Source organism: Pristiophorus japonicus, chromosome 15, assembly GCF_044704955.1.
Source record: "Pristiophorus japonicus isolate sPriJap1 chromosome 15, sPriJap1.hap1, whole genome shotgun sequence".
NCBI lineage: Eukaryota > Metazoa > Chordata > Chondrichthyes > Pristiophoridae > Pristiophorus > Pristiophorus japonicus.
This window is the reverse complement of record NC_091991.1, coordinates 128,490,216-128,509,310: the sequence shown is the minus strand read 5'-3', so window position 1 is coordinate 128,509,310 and position 19,095 is coordinate 128,490,216. Positions and strand designations below refer to the sequence as shown.

At 44.9% G+C, this 19,095-nt stretch overlaps 1 protein-coding gene across 7 annotated transcripts in view; it reads right to left on the bottom strand.

Annotated features, from left to right (window-relative positions):
• Positions 1-409: 409 nt before the first annotated feature.
• Positions 410-19,095, bottom strand: part of LOC139281033 (lysine-rich nucleolar protein 1-like) — a 47,686-nt gene continuing 29,000 nt past the window's right edge. For 2 of the 7 annotated variants that reach the window (XM_070900907.1, XM_070900908.1), the window contains 2 exons: positions 16,690-16,764; positions 410-1,270 (listed from right to left, as the gene is read on the bottom strand). In XM_070900907.1, coding sequence (XP_070757008.1) covers positions 950-1,270; positions 16,690-16,764 — 396 coding nt within the window. In that variant the 3' untranslated portion in view covers positions 410-949. The remainder of the gene's footprint in view (positions 1,271-16,689; positions 16,765-19,095) is intronic. The other 5 variants (XM_070900911.1, XM_070900913.1, XM_070900909.1 and 2 more) reach the window with 3 other exon arrangements.

Sequence of the window (19,095 nt, the reverse complement as noted above, 5' to 3'; positions counted from 1 at the left end):
CAAGGGCACCAATTTGGGCCAGCGATGATGCTGGCAGCCGCCCTCAGATAGGGTTCTTGGATCAAGCGGCGCCATCTCAGCCAATATGTGATTGGATGTAATTCTGGCTTCCTTTGGGCACAAGACATAACACTGCAAAATTTGTTGTTTTCAGCACCCGTTTCCCCTGAAAAGCGGATGAAATGGTGCCCAATTTCTCACACAGTTTTTTTTTAATAATTGACCGGAAAAGAAAGGCAGTGAACGAGATTGGGAAGTGATTGAGTCGACTTGTTTTATTACTAAAGAGCTGGAATTCAATCCCTTTTGGTGGTCCTGCAGCTGCAATTGTCTTTTTTTTGGACAAAGTACTCATCTATTTAAAATGACCTTTTAATTACATTTTATTTTATTGATTTTGTTTCCTTTTCATCACATAAAAAGGCTGTAAATTTTTTGCAGACCACACTCGTTCCAATAAATCATATACTATACCACACCAGGCTGCTTTTTAATCTGTGTAATTTATTGTCCAGATAAAAATATTGTTGACATAATGAAAGAATGAAAATAACAGTTGTAACTGATTAGAAGCAAAAATGAAATCAAAATAAAGTCTGCATTTGGTCCATTCAATCAGGACAGAGCCAGTTCTTTGTTCAACATGAAATCCAATACTGAACTGACAAAAAGTGGCACCAAGTCTTGTTTCCAGCTGTACTATTGACTTTGAATGTAATTGCTGTGCGTCAGGTCAAAATTACAATTTGACAGGCTTGGATCAGACCAAAGCACACAGCTGAGCCCACTATTGTTCATTCAGCTCCCTTTATACAACCGTGTAACTCCCATACTGGAGGACAATTGCTATGAAGGAGAACCACACTTAGTCTTCAAACGGAAGTTACTTAACAGTATTTCATTTAAAAAAAAAATCAAAACCTATGGCAAGGTTGGTTCAGTTTGTCTTTTAGTTAAAATCAAACTTCTTTGAGTTTGAGGCTTGCTTATCAATAAAAAAGGTTTTGTTTTGGGTGTGATTTGGAAAAGGCTGGTAGCCCAGGCCAATGCCTCGATTTTGCCGAAGATTCAATGCTTTGTCGAATTCCTTCTGCAGAGTACTGTTGAATTTTTGTTCTTCCTGTTTGTTAAGTGCCATGTTGGGCTTTCCAGAACACTGTCCAGTTGACTGAGGTTGATTCGACGACTTTAATCCACCCATAAGTCTCAAGAATTTATTTTTCTGCTCTGTACTCTCGAATGTGGCCGTGTCCCATTGTGTGCCAGTACGCTACAGGGGGGAAAAAATAAGTTAAGTATAAAAAGGTTTCAAACACATTAGAATGCTGCAATATTCCAGAATATCTAATCTAGCATGTTAGGTTTATGGTTTCTTCTCCAACAGACACACCATCTTCAAATACATTTTAACCCCCTGTAAATGAAAATAGAGAACACATTGGGGTTGTTTCATGGAGCGGCCAACTGCTGGGGCACACCAGCAGCCTGTTCGTTTCCTGGGTGGAGAGGCCGGACCCATTTTGAGGCTCGGCTCTCATTTAAATGAAACTAGCAATCTGTGCAGGCCAAGCAGATGTGCCAGTGCAGGCTGGCCCAATATCAGATGGGCCAGCAGCAAGGTAAATCCAGAGGGGGTGTTGCGGGGGGAAGAGGGGAATTATTTTTGTGGGGCCAGAGACGCATTCCTGCTCCTTCTGGCCCCACAAAAACTGTTTAAAAACTTTCCCTTTCAGGGCTTCTTCTGTTCTATCGCCAGTGAAGTTGTGGGAGTGCACTGCGCATGCTCCAACCAGTGCTAGTCTAAATTGATAATTAGACTCCTATGTACATCATAGGACCTGGATCTGCACATTAAAAGCAGCCCATCACCTGATACAGTAGGGACTTCAGCCACTGACTGTGGCAACAGCCCGATTGCTGCCGCTAACTGGGTAGTAAGTGTACCGACCCCATTGAGGTAATTACTGCCTCGTTAACTCTGATTTGGGAACGTTACAATCAACCCTATTGTATTGGAATGAATGCACTAGAAAATGAAACATTGTACAGATAACAAGAGCAGCCTCCTGTTTAGAATATATTAATTTGCAGAATATTCAATAGCAACAGCTGTGGGCTCTTCCCAATGGCTCAGTGAGTCGCTGAGCCAGTTTCTACATGAAAATTCCCAGGTTGAATTTCTTCAGTCTGTATTGGATGGGGAAAATTAGCCTTGGCATTGTTCTGGACTGCAATCTGGTGTACCTTCACATGTAATCTCACCACCCATTATGATAAAGGATTAGGCCCTAGGATCAATTAACACAACTATCAAGACATTTTAAGTGAGTGGAGTGTAAAATAAGTCATGTATGAAATGGGCAGGTTAGGTTAAAACCAGGACTCATGTGACTGCATGGTTCCCAATGACCAATTCCTGTTCTGCAGCCAGCTTCCCTGTTCCCCCCCTTGGATCTCTCCCATCCCCAACACAGAATGAACCAAGATGGTTAAGGGGTGACCTGATATCAGTCTAAGATGACGATCTCGCATTGTTTATGGTGACTCCATTGTTAACATGGACCAATTCCAGTTTGTAAGCAGTGGTGGACTGTTTCACTGATGAGCAAGACAGTAACAAGACAACATAAATTTAAGATAATCACAAGAGTTAAAGGCGAGGTTAGAAACAATTTCTTTCCAGTGGATGGTTAGAATGTAGAAGTCGCTTGTTACAAACCACTGTTGAATTAGGTTCCATAACTTATTTTACAAACAGAACTGGATTAGTAGAAAGCACAGATAGATCTCAGATTAAATACGAGGCAATGCATTTTGGGAGAATGAATAATGAGATCATATCTACTAAAAGAAAGAAAGACTTGGATTTATATAGCACCTTTCACGACCACTGGACATCTCAAAGCACGTTACAACCAACAAAGTACTTTTGGAGTGTAGTCACTGTTGTAATGTGGGAAACACAGCAGCCAATTTGCACACAAGCAAGCTCCCACAAAGAGCAATGTGATAATGACCAGATAATGTTTTTTTGTTATGTTGATTGAGGGATAAATGCTGGCCAGGACACTGGGGATAACTCCCCTGCTCTTCTTCGAAATAGTGCCATGGGATCGTTTAAGTCCACTTGAGAGAGCAGACGGGATCTCCATTTAACGTCTCACCCAAAAGACGGCACCTCCTACAGTGCAGCACTGCACTGGAGTGTCAGCCTAGATTTTTTGTGATTTGGGACATTTTAAAAGGAGTACTGGAACAATGGGACTTAGAGGTGCAGGTATATAGGACAAGTTGATAAAAATAAACATATGGAATTCTTGGTTTTATAAGCAGGGATATAGAGTACAAAAGCCAAGAGGCAAAGCTAAACCAGTACCAATTATTGGTTAGGCCATTTAAAATATGAAGCTTAGTTTTGGGCACCTTACATTAGGAAGGATGTCAAGGTCACAGAGAGGGTATCGAAGATTCATTAAGAATTGAATTACGAAGGGAGAAATTGGGGCTTTTTCATTAGAACAAAGGAGGTTAAAAGGAGATCTGACAAAGGGACTACACTCGAAACATTTGGACTGATTTTTACTGGGGGCTGGGGGCGGGCATGCGGGGCTGAAACATAGAAACACAGAAAATAGGTGCAGGAGGCGGCCATTCAATAAGATCATGGCTGATCATTCCTTCAGTACCCCTTTCCTGCTTTCTCTCCATACCTCTTGATCCCCTTAACCACGAGGGCCATATCGAACTCCCTCCTGAATATATCCAACGAACTGGCATCAACAACTCTCTGCGGCAGGGAATTCCACAGGTCAACAACTCTGAGTGAAGAAGTTTCTCCTCATCTCTGTCCTAAATAGCCTACCCCTTATCCTAAGATTATGTCCCCTGATTCTGGACTTCCCCAACATCAAGAACATTCTTCCCGCATCTAACCTGTCCAGTCCTGTCAGAATTTTATATGTTTCTATGAGATCCCCTCTCATCCTTCTAAACGCCAGTGAATAAAGGCTCAGTTGATCCAGTCTCTCCTCATGCGCCAGCCCAGCCATCCCTGGAATCAGTCTGGTGAACTTTCGCTAAACTCCCTCAATAACAAGAACGTCCTTCCTCAGACTAGGAGACCAAAACTGAACACAATATTCCAGGTGAGGCCTCACTAAGGCCCTGTACAACTGCAGTAAGACCTCCCTGCTCCTATATTCAAATCCCCTAGCTATGAAGGCCAACATACCATTTGCCTTCTTTACCGTCTGCTGTACCTGCGTGCCCACTTTGTGACTGATGAACCATGACACCCAGGTCTCGTTGCACCTCCCCTTTTTCTAGTCTGCCGCCATTCAGATAATATTCTGCCTTCATGTATTTGCCCCCAAAATGAATAACCTCACATTTATCCACATAATACTGCATCTGCCATGTATTTGCCCACTCACCTAATCTGTCCAAGTCACCCTGCAGCCTCTTAGCGTCCTCCTCACAGCTCACACCGCCACCCAGTTTAGTGTCATCCACAAACTTGGAGATATTACACTCTATTCCTTCATCCAAATCATTAATGTATATTGTAAAGAGCTGGGGTCCCAGCACTGAGCCCTGCCATTCTGAAAAGGACCCGTTTATCCCGACGCTCTGCTTCCTGTCTGCCAACCAGTTCTCTTATCCACATCAGTACATTACCCCCAATACCATACACCTTGATTTTGTACACCAATCTCTTGTGCGGGACCTTGTCAAAAGCCTTTTGAAAGTCCAAATACACCACATCCACTGGTTCCCCCTTGTCCACTCTACGAGTTACATCCTCAAAAAATTCCAGAAGATTCGTCAAGCATGATTTCCCTTTCATAAATCCATGCTGACTCGGTCCGATCCTGTCACTGCTTTCCAAATGGGCTGCTATTTCATCCTTAATGATTGATTCCAACATTTTCCCCACTACTGATGTCAGGCTAATCGGTCTATAATTACCCGTTTTCTCTCTCCCTCCTTTTTTAAAAAGTGCCGTTACATTAGCTACCCTCCAGTCCATAGGAACTGATCCAGAGTCAATAGATTGTTGAAAAATGGTCACCAATGCATCCACTATTTCTAAGGCCACTTCCTTTAGTACTCTGGGATGCAGACTATCAGAACCCAGGGATTTATCGGCCTTTAATCCCATCAATTTCCCACCTAATAAGGATATCTTTTAGTTCCTCATTCTCACTAGACCCACTGTCCCCAAATACATTCGGAAGGTTATTTGTATCTTCCTTTGTGAAGACAGAAACAAAGTATTGGTTCAATTGGTCTGCCATTTCTTTGTTCACCTGAATCCGACTGCAAGGGACCTATGTTTGTCTTTACTAATCTTTTTCTCTTCACATATTTTAGAAGCTTTTGCAGTCAGTTTTTATGTTCCCTGCACGCTTCCTTTCGTACTCTATTTTCCCCTTCTTACTTAAACCCTTTGTCCTCCTCTGTTGAATTCTAAATTTCTCCCAGTCCTCAGGTTTGTTGCTTTTTCTAGCCAATTTATATGCCTCTTCCTTGGTTTTAACACTATCCTTAATTTCCCTTGTTAGCCATGGTTGAGCCACCTTCCCAGTTTTATTTTTACTCCAGACAGGGATGTACAATTGCTGAAGTTCATCCATGTGATCTTTAAATGTTTGCCATTGCTTATCCACCGTCAACCCTTTAAGTATCCTCTGCCAGTCTATTCTAGCCAATTCACATCTCATACAGTCGAAGTTATCTTTCCTTAAGTTCAGGACCCTAGTTTCCGAATTAACTTTGTCACTCTCCATCTTAATAAGGAATTCTACCATATTATGGTCACTTTTCCCCAAAGGGCCTCGCACAACAAGATTGCTAATTAATCCCTTCTCATTACACATCACCCAGTCTAGGATGGCCAGCTCCCTGGTTGGTTCCTCGACATATTGGTATAGAAAACCATCCCCAATACACTCCAGGAAATCCTCCTCCACCGCATTGCTACCAGTTAGATTAGCCCAATCTATATGTAGATTATAGTCGCCCATGATTACTGCTGTACCTTTATTGCACACACCCCTTATTTGTTATTTGATGCGGTCCCCAACCTCACTACTACTATTTGGTGGTTTATACACAACTCCCACTAGCATTTTCTGCCCTTTGGAATTCCGCAGCTCCACATCATCCAGGCTAATGTCCTTCCTTACAATTGCATTGATTACCTCTTTAACCAGCAACGCCACCACGCCTCCTTTTCCTTTCTGTCTATCCTTCCTAAATGCTGAATACCCTTGGATGTTGAGTTCCCAGCCTTGGTCACCCTGGAGCCATGTCTCTGTGATTGCCAATCACATCGTATCCGTTAACTGCTATCTGCGCAGTTAATTCATCCACCTTATTCCGAATACTCCTCACATTGAGGCACAGAGCCCTCAGGCTTGTCTTAACACACTTTGCCCCTTTTGAATCTTGCTGTAATGTGGCCCTTTTTGCTTTTTGCCTTGCGTTTCTCTGTCCTCCACTTTTACTATTCTTCTTTCTATCTTTTGCTTCTGCCCCCCTTCTATTTCCCTCTGTCTCCCTGCATAGGTTCCCATCCCCCTGCCATATTAGTTTAACTCCTCCCCAACAGCACTAGCAAACACTCCACCTAGGACATTGGTTCCGATCCTGCCCATGTGCAGACCATCCGGTTTGTACTGGTCCCACCTCCCCCAGAACCGGTTCCAATGTCCCAGGAATTTGAATCCCTCCCTTCTGCACCATTTCTCAAGCCATGTATTCATCCGAGCTATCCTGCGATTCCTACTGACTAGCACGTGGCACTGGTAGCAATCCTGAGATTACTACTTTTGAAGCGGAAGGTGGATCACCCACGCCCCTTCCCTCTCCAAGGTCCGGGATATTTTCACTCCCAGACTTAACATATTCTGGCACGGACTCTCGCATGAAGCTGATGGGGGTGACGCCATCCTTGCTGCCGCCAGCTTTAGCTTTACCTGTGACTGTGCGGTCATTAGTTGGCCCACAGTTAAAATAGCTTGTGCCCGGTGTCATCAGGACGCGACAATGCCATTTAAGTTAGGTCTTGGTTATTTGGGGCAGGCGGCCTACCAGTGTCTGAAATTGGGCAAGTTAAAATTGTTGGGGGAGGAGACGTGGCGTGACATCCCCTCCGGCTTGTTAACCCCCACTCCCAGTTCCCACCAGATGGAGGGCCCCCCCCCCCCACGGTTCCCCACCGGGAGGGCCCCCCCTCCCCCCCCCACTGTTCCCACCGGGAGGAGGAGGGGTTAACACCGGCCCTATTAACCGGTCTGTTCTCTCCAAAAGGAGCTGATTGACGCCTAAGTGTTTCCAAATCATTTTCAGTTTTGTTTCAGATTTTCAACACCTGCAGTATTTTGATTATTGTTTAAGAGGAGATCTGATGGGGTTGTTCATAACTGATGGGTTTTGATGAGGTAAATGTAAAACAAATATTTCCACTGATCAATGAGTCATGTTGTGGAAGGCATGAATTTCAGATTACCAAAAGAACAAAGAGGCTAGGAGAATTTTTTTTTTTTAAAAACAAGGATTGTTAGGATTATGAAATACCCTACCAGAAACAGCGGTACAAGCAGAATCCATCATAGCTTTTAAAAGAAAAGTAACAAATATCTGAGAAAAGTTTAAAAGTGCTGGGGAAACGGAACGAAGTTGTTAGCTCTGGCAGAGCCCTGGTGCAGGCACAATGGGCTGAATAGGCTGCTTCTGAACTGTAACATGTTGTGGGCAAAGAAATTGGTCCCACGCCGAAGACCGGCAAAAAGTGGGCAGCACAACTGGAGTGTGTGCTCAATGACGGAGAGCCAAGGCATGTTTAAAATTGGGCCTTGAGCCACATCTACATAATGTGAGCTGCAGATGCTAATCAGGTGACAGTCTCGAAATCTGTGCACTCTTGGCTCCACATTAAGGTCCATTTAAAAAAAAAACGAAACGTGCCTTTCTTTCCAGGACAGCGGAAGAGGTCACAGTATATCCAGAATAACTGAGCGCAACATGCCCAGTTTCTGCTGAATGTAGCAGCTGGATCCCAGTACAGGCATTAGGCCTCTGTTTAGCATATGCAAGGGGCCCAACACCTGTGTTAGGCAGGTGCGAATCGTGTGTGCGAGATCGCACTCGGAAAATTGGTCCTCCCAACATGAATGTTGTGCCCAAATCAACGGGCACAATGGGATCAATTGTAGATTGTTGCAAGAAAATGAGGAATATTCAAATAGTATATGGGAAGTGAACAGGAATGGGATGTGGAGAAAAGCATCAGCATAGATTTGATGGGCTGAATGCCTGGTTTTATTCTGCATGATTTTTTTCTACCCAAGTCCAGGCTTGCTCCATCCCAGAGCCGGCTTGCTTCTTCGCTCCCTGCCCAGCTCCAACCATTTAGCTCCCTCCTTTGCAGTCCAATGCTAGTTTCGCACTCACTTGAAGGCCTTAGTACCAGGCCCCTCTCTCATTTCCAGGCCTCCTGCTTTCTCACAGATTTCACCACTGTAACGTATGCACCTGTGAGTATGCTCACAGGTTTATAGAGCTGTTGCATTGTGAGTGGCTTAGCCAGTCACGTGATGTTCACAAGAGTCAATAAAACCCCAGCCAGTTGGGTTCAAGGGATCTACGATGGTTGTGAGCCTGGTGGATGAACTGGTAATGTGTAGCGTGATTGTTAAATCTTTGCTAATAAACCAAATATAGTTCTTAATAGCAATGTGTTGCTAGGAATTCTTAAGCAAAGAACCCATGAAGCAAATACATTACAACCACAGATCAAAATTTGCAGTACCAGCAAGATGAAGTCTCAATCGCAATGGTGGCAGAATATAGTAATATGCACAAATCTATTCAAGGTAACAGCATTCACACTGATTAAAAGCATAGGTTTGCAGATCAACCTGCTTATGTAGATTATACCGGCACATTTATTTATTGCTAGTATGCTTTCATTGTATTTGTTTCTATAGCTCCGATAGGAAACTGCAAACAGCTATAATTATGTTCGTTATCATCTGTTAAGAGACACATTTAAAAAAAGCTGGAAGTATTAAACCCAGATAGAATGTATCAATAATTACTCAATAAAGGAAGGCAGAATTAAGCGGGTGCTGCAGTGGAAGTTTTTACAAAGCTCTTTAGGCACATGGAAATAGCTTTTCATAAGGTCAGAATATGGAATTAAACACGGTTCGTTTGACATCTGTAGTGTGAAAATAGAATCAGAATAATGAATACAAAACACCTACTGAGAGTAAAGACAGTAAAATCAAAGCCAATTCAATGTCCCAAAATAAAGGTCATTCTAAACGAATAGTTGGTAAATGTGGTTAATATTAATCGGTCAGGTTGATAAAAAGTATACAAGTATTTGATAAAAAGTATACAAGTATCTGATAAGATCGCTCATATGGCGCCTGATTATGGTCAAGCTGTAAATTAGAAAATGAATTGGCTGAAAGTGGGAAATGAGGGGCAGTTATTAATAGTATTGCTTCCAACCGGCTGCAGTTACCAGTAGAGCGTCTTGGGGCCGCTACTATTCTCAACGCTTATGTTTTTGAGGAAATTGTAGGCAGAACATTTTAAGTTTGTAGAGAACAACAATTTGTGATGAATCAAAACATTCTTCCCTCCGATGTCCCAGACTCCGGGCCCCGCGAGCCCTGGTCCGACCCACATACCGGAGGGTCTCTGCGACGCTAGCAGTGACCTGATCTTGCACTGCTCCCGCCAGCGGCTTCTCCGTGCTGTGCCGCGGAGCCTCGGGCCTAACCATACATATTCTGCACCACCAAAAAATGGCCGCACTCACATTTCTCGTCCCAAGGGTTTTTTTCAGTAGCCACTGGAGGGGAGGAAGACCCAATAAAGACTAGGGAAAAACGGTGCTAAAGGCAGCCAAGGAGAGGAATTTCTGATACGTGTACAGGGAAACTTTCTCAATCAATATGTCTCCAGTCCAACTGTCATGTATCTTACATTAGATATAACTGTATCCTAACATGCTATACATGACTAATAAGATATGACCTGTAACCACCAGCATACCTTACCACCGGGGGTGCACTTGCAAGAGACAGGTATATAAGGGCAGGTCTCAGGTAAGTGCAGCATTCCAGAGCTGTGAAATAAAGGTGCAGGTCCAGAGTGACCTTGACTTCACTACATGCCTCGTGTGAATCTGTACTGAGGGGACAGGACTTTACAGTGGCGACAAGTTACGGGATTACAGAATCCACAGAATGGCGAACAATGGATCAGATGAAAAGTACAATGTGGGAGACAATTGGGAGGACTTTATAGAAAGGCTCCAGCAAAGCTTTGTAACCAAAGACTGGTTGGGCGACGATAAGGCAGACAAGAGAAGAGCCCATCTCTTGACCAGCTGTGACTCGAAAACATACGCTTTAATGAAGGATCTGTTGGCACCCGAGAAACCAGCAAGCAAGTCGCTTGAAGAATTGAGCACACTGGTAAGAGACCACCTGAAGCCAGCGAGCAGCCTACATATGGCCAGACACAGGTTCTACAACTACAGACGCTGTGTGGGCCAGAGCATACCCGACTTCGTGGTGGAACTTCGGAGGTTGGCTAGTTTATGTGAGTTCTCCGATGAACTGAGGAGAGAAATGCTGAGAGACTTTTTCGTTGAAGGAATAGGCCACGCAGGCATATTCCGAAAGCTCATTAGAGACCAAGAACCTGACCTTAGAGGCAGCAGCACTGGTTGCACAGACATTCTTGGTTGGGGAAGAAGAAACGAGGTTGATTTACAATGCATGTACGACAACTAACGAAATATCGGAACAAGAAGTTCACAGCACGAAACAAGCTGCTACCCCCACACACAGACAAAACCGGGAGAACGGGCTCTCGACAGCAGGCAGAAGCCATCAAGGGCCACAGGAACGGCCGTTCACACCTCATCAACCCATAATGCGAGCAATCAACTACAAACTGAGAGTCTGCTCAAGTCCATCCCAGGGACGGTTGTATTTCAAGACGACACGCTTATCACGGGCAGGGACACCGACTCCCATCTCCGTAATTTGGAGGAAGTACTAAAGTGGTTGGATCGGGTAGGCCTACGAATCAAGAAATCCAAGTGCCTGTTTCTCGCACCCGAGGTTGAGTTTTTGGGCAGAAGGATTGCCGCTGATGGAATCTGCTCAACAGAGTCCAAAACAGAAGCAATTCGCCTGGCACCCAGGACCCGGAATGTCTCAGAACTGCGCGCCTTTCTCGGGCTACTCAATTACTTTGGGAACTTTATGCAGAACTTAAGCACACTGCTGGAGCCTCTCCACGTGCTACTCAGGAAGGGGTGCGATTGGTTTTGGGGGGGATGCCCAGGAACGCGCCTTCAAGAAGGCACGCAACCTTCTGTGTTCCAACAGTGTTTTGACTTTCTTTGACCCAGGTAAAAAGCTAGTTCTCACATACGATGCGTCAGCGTATGGGGTCGGGTGCGTTTTGCAACATGTCAATAGTGCGGGCAAATTACAACCCATAGCTTATGCCTCCAGTTCACTTTTGTGGGCGGAGCGCGGGTACGGAATGGTTGAGAAGGAGGCGCTCGCATGCGTGTACGGTGTCAAAAAGATGCACCAATACCTTTTCGGGGCCAAGTTCGCGTTAGAAACCGACCACAAGCCCCTCACGTCCCTCCTATCCGAGAGCAAGACAATAAACGCCAACGCCTCGGCGCGAATTCAACGGTGGGCACTCATGCTGGCGTCCTACGACTACACAATAAGGCACAGACAACTGTGCCGACGCGCTCAGCGGGCTACCCCTGGCGACCACGGAAGGGTCTGACGAACAGGACTGTGAGATAGTCATGGCAATCAATGCCTTTGAGTCCACAGCTCGCCAAATTAGAGCCTGGACGGCCAGCGACCCCACGTTATCCTTAGTAAAAAGATATGTCCTAACCGGTGACTGGGCAGAGGCTCGCGATGCCTGCCCCGAGGAATTAAAACCCTTTCACAGCGCATGCATGAGCTATCACTACTGCCTGATGTGGGGCAGCTGAGTAGTCATGCCTCTGCGAGGCAGAGAGGCATTTGTCCGGGAGCTCCACCGCGAGCACCCGGGGATCGTTCTCATGAAGGCGAGAGCCAGATCCCACATCTGGTGGCCTGGTATTGACGCGGACTTGGAGCTCTGCGTCCGAAGGTGCACCATTTGTGCCCAACTCAGCAATGCCCCCAGGGAGGCTCCACTGAGCCCCTGGCCTACCAAACCGTGGTCACGGGTGCACGTAGACTATGCGGGCCCATTCATGGGCAAAATGTTCCTCGTAATTGTAGATGCATTTTCAAAGTGGATCGAATGCACCATTTTAAACTCGAGCACAACCTCCACCACTGTGGAGAGCCTCGCAACCATGTTTGCAACGCACGGAATCCCTGACAATGGTCCGTGCTTCACCAGCGCAGAATTCCAAGACTTTATAATTGACCACGGCATAAATCACGTCAAGACGGCACCGTTCAAGCCGGCCTCCAACGGCCAGGTGGAGAGAGCAGTGCAAATCATTAAACAAGGCATGCTAAAAATCCAAGGTCCCACTCTGCAGGGTCGCCTGTCGCGACTGCTGCTGACATACAGATCTTGTCCGCACTCACTGACTGGGATCCCCCCGCGCAACTGTTGATGAAAAGGACTTTAAAAACAAGGCTCTCATTAATCCTCCCAGACATGCACGAAATCGTTGAGGCAAAGCGCCGTAAGCTGACTGAGTACCATGACAGAAATTTGAGGGGGAGATGGAATGAGATAGGGGACAAAGTGTTTGTACTAAACTATGGCAGGGTCCTAAATGGCTTGCAGGGACAGTAACAGGCAAGGAAGGAAACAGGCTACTGGCAGTAGAAATGGACAATGGCAAAACCTGCCGGAGGCATGTAGACCAAGTCAAAAGCAGATTTACCAACAACACCGCGGAACCAGAGGCAGACTACAATGTGGAACTCGCACCACACCTGGTGGACAGACAGAGGGAATAACCTGAGGAAAGGGCAATCCCAACAGACAGCCCAGGTGAGTCAACAACAATCACACCAATCGAAACAGACAGCCCAGGCGAGATACCAGCAACCACACCCAAAGAAAAACAGACACCAAGGCAAACAACTGAATCACAACTCAGACACTCCACGCGAGAGCGTAGACCACCTGAGAGACTGAACGTATAAAGACAATAAGACCTTGGGGGAGGGTGATGTCATGTATCTTACATTATATATAATTGTATCCTAACATACTATACATGATTGTAATAAGCTATGACCTGTAACCACCAGCATACCTTACCACCAGGGGTGCACTTGCAAGAGACAGGTATATAAGGACAGGTCTCAGGCAAGTGCAGCATTCCAGAGCTGTGAAATAAAGGTGCAGGTTCAGAGTGACCTCGACTTCACTACATGCCTCGTGTGAATCTGTACTGAGGGGACAGGACTTTACACCAACAAGGAAGGAAGCAGTGTTGGATCTCATTCTGGAAATGAAGTAGAGCAAGTGGAGTGTGTTACAGTCAAAGATCATCCAGCCAACAGTGACCACAACATAATTTGGTTTAGAGTAATTATGGAAATAGACCAGAAAGCATGAACGATACAAATGCTCAACTGGGGAAGAGCTAATTTCAGTGATTTAAAAAAAGAATGTACCACAGGTAGATTGGAAAAGGCGATTGCAGAGTAAAGCAGTGACGGAGCAATGGAGGGCATTCAGGGAAGAGATAGTTCAGGTACAAACTAGGCATATTCCATTGAAGGGAAAAGGTAGAGCACCCAAAGCTAATGCACCCTGGATGACAAAGGAAATAAAAGTTAAAATAACAGAAAAGGGAGGGTTATGACAAATGTCAGGAGCAAGATTCAGTTAATAACCAGGAAGATTATGAAAAGTACAGGAGGGAATTGAAAAAGTTAATACAGGAGGCAAAGAGGTTACGAGAAAAGGTTAGCAAGCAACATTAAATTGAACCCTGAAACATTTCATAAACATGTGGGGGAGAAATTTGCATAGTTTGCGACTCTTGTTAGCGCTAATGGGATGCAAACCATTTCTTGGTCAGGATGGTGTGGGGTGGGCGGGCACGCTACCGGCTCCCGCAAAATTGCGCGGAAGCTATCGGAAGCGCAAAATCAATAGCGCCCCGGGTGCAGGAAGTCCCATCTCACCAAGGTTACCACCCCCAATTTCGCCCCCATAAATTGTAAGCGGTTAGCTAGGGAAAAAGCTGGGCCTATTATAGACCAAATCTTTCAATCCTCATTGAATATGGGAGTAGTGCCTGAGGACGGGAGGGTTACTAATGTCGTACCACAAATGAAGAAGCGGGAGAGGGATAAACCGGGAAACTAAAGGCCAGTCAGCCTAACATCGGTGGTAGGGAAGTTATTGGAAACCATTATCAGGGATGAGATAAACTTTCATTTGGAAAGGCATGGGTTAATCAAGGACAGCCAGCATGGATTTGCTAAAGAAATATTGTGTCTGACTAACTTGATTGAATTCTTTGATGAGGTAAGGGGAAAGTGCAGTATGGATATGAAATTGGCTCAGTGATGGGAAGCAAAGGATGGTGTTGGATGGATGTTTTCAGACTGAGGTAGTTTGCATTGGTGTTCCCCAAACATCAGTTTTGGATCCATTACTCGTTTAAAATTCTGACGGGTTTAGACAGGTTAGATGCAGGAAGAATGTTCCCAATGTTGGGGAAGTCCAGAACCAGGGGTCACAGTCTAAGGATAAGGGGTAAGCCATTTAGGACCGAGATGAGGAGAAACTTCTTCACCCAGAGTGGTGAACCTGTGGAATTCTCTACCACAGAAAGTTGTTGAGGCCAATTCACTAAATATATTCAAAAGGGAGTTAGATGAAGTCATTACTACTCGGGGGATCAAGGGGTATGGCGAGAAAGCAGGAATGGGGTACTGAAGTTTCATGTTCAGCCATGAACTCAATGAATGGCGGTGCAGGCTAGAAGGGCTGAATGGCCTGCTCCTGCACCTATTTTCTATGTTTCTATAATCTTTAGAAACGACCTAGACTCGGGTGTAGGGAGCAGCATTATAAAGTTTGCAGATGATATGAAACTTGGCAAATTAGTAGATAGTGATGAGGATAGTTATAGGCTTCAGGATGACAGACAGGAGGGTTTAATGGGCAGAAGCATGGCAGATGGAGTTCAATGTGGAGAAGTATGAAGCGATGCACTTTGGGAGGATTAATATGGAAAGACAGTATAAATGGCAAGGTTTTGAAAAGTGTAGATGAGCAGAAAGACCTTGGTGTCCATATACACAAGTCCTTAAAGTGGCACAGCAAGTTGATAAGATGGTCAAGAAAGCATATGGGTTAATTGGGTTTATAAGTAGAGGAATAGAATATAAAAGCAAGGAGATCATGCCAGAACTTTATAAATCACTGGTTAGGCCTCAGTTGGAGTATTGTAGACAGTTCTGGGCATCACACTTCAGGAAAGATGTAAAAGCCTTAGAAAGGGTACAGAAGAGATTTGCCAGCATGTTACTAGGAATGAGGGACTTCAGTTATGAGGAGAGGTTGGAAAAGTTAGGACTGTTCTCCTTGGTGACCCAAGAGATTTTCAAGAGTTTTTGATAATAGTAGATTGAGAAAAACTATTCCCTCTGGCAAGTGGGTCAATAACCAGGGGTCATAGATTCAAAATCATTGGCAAAAAATCTAGAGGGGAGAGGAGGGGGGGGAATGAAGAGAAATATTTTTCACGCAGTCAGTTGTCGTGATCGGGAATGCTCTACCTGAAAAGGTGGTGGAAGTCGATTCCATAAATAATTTTAAAAGGGAGTTGGACAGGTACTTGAGGATGAGGAACCTACAGGGTTACGGACAAAAAGCAGGATGTGGGACTAAGCACGGCTGCTCTTTCAAAGAGCCAGTGCAGGCACGACGGGCCGAATGGTCTCCATCTGTGCTGTAAGTTTCGATGATACCAGGGGAAAAAAAAAAAAATCAGGAATTGTTTTGGGAAATTTGATCCTTCGATCGGTAGGCAGGAAGATATGCAGACATGACTACAAGGTACCACCTGGGTGCATGATATTAAGGGCAGAGAGTGAGGAACCAGTTACTCTAATCCACACTGAACCCAATGACATATGCAAATATAACCCAACAGTCCTTCAAAGTAATTTTAAGCAGCTAGGATGAAAGGGCAAGGGAAGGAACAATGTGGTAGTATTCTCTCAAATACTACTGGTGCCACATGCATAAGCAAGAAGGCACACTAGGATAAGAGATACCAAGATATAAACAAGGTTTAGATTCTTGGGGAATTATGGTACATTCTGACAAAGAGAAAGTTTCTGCGGGTCTCCTCGGGAAACCTGATAGCTAAAGAGAGGTGAGGACTGCTGAATCCAGCAAGCAAGTGCCTTCCACTTAGCTGCTAGATGCAGCCTACCTGCTCACCCGCGATCGCACACCAACTAAAGCCACGATCTCCCACTAGTCCAACCCTTTCCAATCTCTCCCCCCACCCCGGACACCTTCAATCTCTTTCTCTCTCCCCACCTCCCCCATCCCTCTCCAGCCTTTCCGCTCCCTCTCTCCACACCTCCCCCCCCCCACACTCAATGTCTCCAACCCTCCAGTCACAATCTCTACCTCCCCAGCTGTGGCCTGGTGGCTCAGGCCTTCCCGCCTGTCAGCCGGCCAGTCTTTCAATCCGTTGGCTGCGGCCTGGAAACAAAGACAAAAAATGTTAATCAAGTCGGGCTGTTAAATCTGATAGGGCCCCGAGGGAAACCATGTTCTGTATTTCCTGGCCGCAAAACAGCTCGCGCCCACCCGAGCCTCCAATTTAATCTCGGGGCCTGTATGTTTGTATCGCTTGCTGGCTGCAGGCCTTTTTATTTATTGAATTTACTTTTTCTCTTTCATTTCCCTAGCCTCAGCTCCACAGCCGTGCTCCGAGGGGAGATATAGGATGGATGTGGAACAGCAGGAGGCCAGGACTTTAGCACATGTTGCACTCAGAGGCTAAAGAGCATTTTGTCTTGTTGAAAAACCCAATACAAGTGATCTTTACCTTGTTCAAAAACATAAGCAATGGCCCCAAGTTGAAATGCAAAATAAATACATTGCTATGATCATATTTTTAGCCAAACTGTGTTTCTCCAGTTGTGGGATTAAGTATTACTGTATTCGCAAACAATATTCTATGTATATTCTACAAAAGAGCGGTGAACTACAAACAGACTGGATTTTGATCAGGCAATTTCACCCAGATGTTATTGAAGATGCAAAAATATCTATATAAAAAAATCTTGTTGCACTTCCTGTTCACAAGTCGTAATTTCTGTTAGTAATTTACAATGATAAAAAAAGTATGATAACATTTCCATTTAATTTTGTCAAGTGCAAAATGTAGTTGCAGACTCTAGGCATCATCTGACTCTCTAGATTTTCAGCTGGTGGCTGCCTATTATGCACCTGAATAACCAGTGCCCAGTAGTTGAAAATTAGGGGATGGGGATGGGGGAGGGGGCACTTTGGCAATCCTGGACGTCAGTGGAGCAGTCAATGTAATTTTCAGGCAAGTCTGTTAATCGGCGAGCAACACACCTGTACGCTTTGGGTACAAGGCTCCTTAAAGATGCAAATTGGGGTCCCACACCAATGCAAGACCCGGTTTGCAATCTTCACGTACAAAACTGCAGAGCGCACAGCATGAACGCTCCACCCATTTGTGCCGGAGGTGTACAGCCGGAACAATGGTCCTCAAAGGGACCTCTGGTGTCTGCTCAATTTTTGTGCTTCCAGGAGGAGCCGGAGGGGGGTGGGGGGGGGGGGAATTGCAGGGGCTTTGGCCTGTATATCTTCCAGAGCTGCTCGAACAGTATCTGAAGGAGCCATATGATTTTCCAGATGTAATCATATCCTGGAATCACTTGGACATGGACCACCAATCATTATATAATATTCTCATTGATAATTATGGGAACTTCATTTGTACGGAACTCCCATTACTATCAATGAGAACCCCCCCCAAAACAAGACACAGCACAATCAATAAATAAAACACCTCACATTTAAAATTTATTGAAATTGAATGTAATTACATTTTTTAGAAAAAAAAAATAAAAATAAAAAAGTGTTTTATTTAATAGGGTTAAAAAATAAACTTACCTTAATGGACAGGGTTTTAAAATATAAATATTATATTTAATTTTTCTAAGTTTAAAAACGCTTATGCTGGTAAAAGTAGGCTATACGCTTTTAACAGGCGTAAGAGTTTGAAGGACAAGATTTAGGCAAATAGCCCAATCTCTGTCCCAAAGATGTCCTTCTCCTGGGGATGCGCGCGATCCGTCAAAAAGCCAGTTCTCGGCACATGCACAATGCATGCCGAGAACCGGCATTTGCGAAGCCTCACTGTGTGCATGCGCACTTCGAACGCACCCGGCGAGGCCGCAATTTTTGTCCCAATATTAGTATTAGTATTAGGCAGTCCCTCGTATCAAGGATGGCCTGCTTCCACACCAAAAATAGATGACAATGAGGGATCTGACAATCTAGGTCCCGAACTACATACTAAAGGGTGGAAGATGCCTGTGCATGGATTCATTTAACGTGGGGTGGCCATTGCACACCAGGACTTGACAGAGCTAGGTCTTGATCCAGTGGCAAGGGTTAACCAAGACGACTGGAGACCAAGCTCTGCTGCACGGACCTACTATCTACTATCCATAGATCGCAGTGTGGACTGGCCCGTGTTGCCACTGGGCACTTGCCTCTCCTGGGCCCCGAACCGTTGCCTCTCCTGGGCCCCGATATTGGCTGTTTCTGATCTACACATTGAACATATGAATATTTGCCAATCTGCTAGTTTATTTAAAAATTATAACTTTAGACAGTTTGACCTGTAAATAACCTGACCAATATCTTCAAGAATACACAGCAATTACAACACACGCGCACAGTTCTACACTTTAGAAGCATAATACATTGTGCATTAAATGGGATAATGCCCCTGTCCTTTTGCATCAGCATATCCCCTGACTTACTATG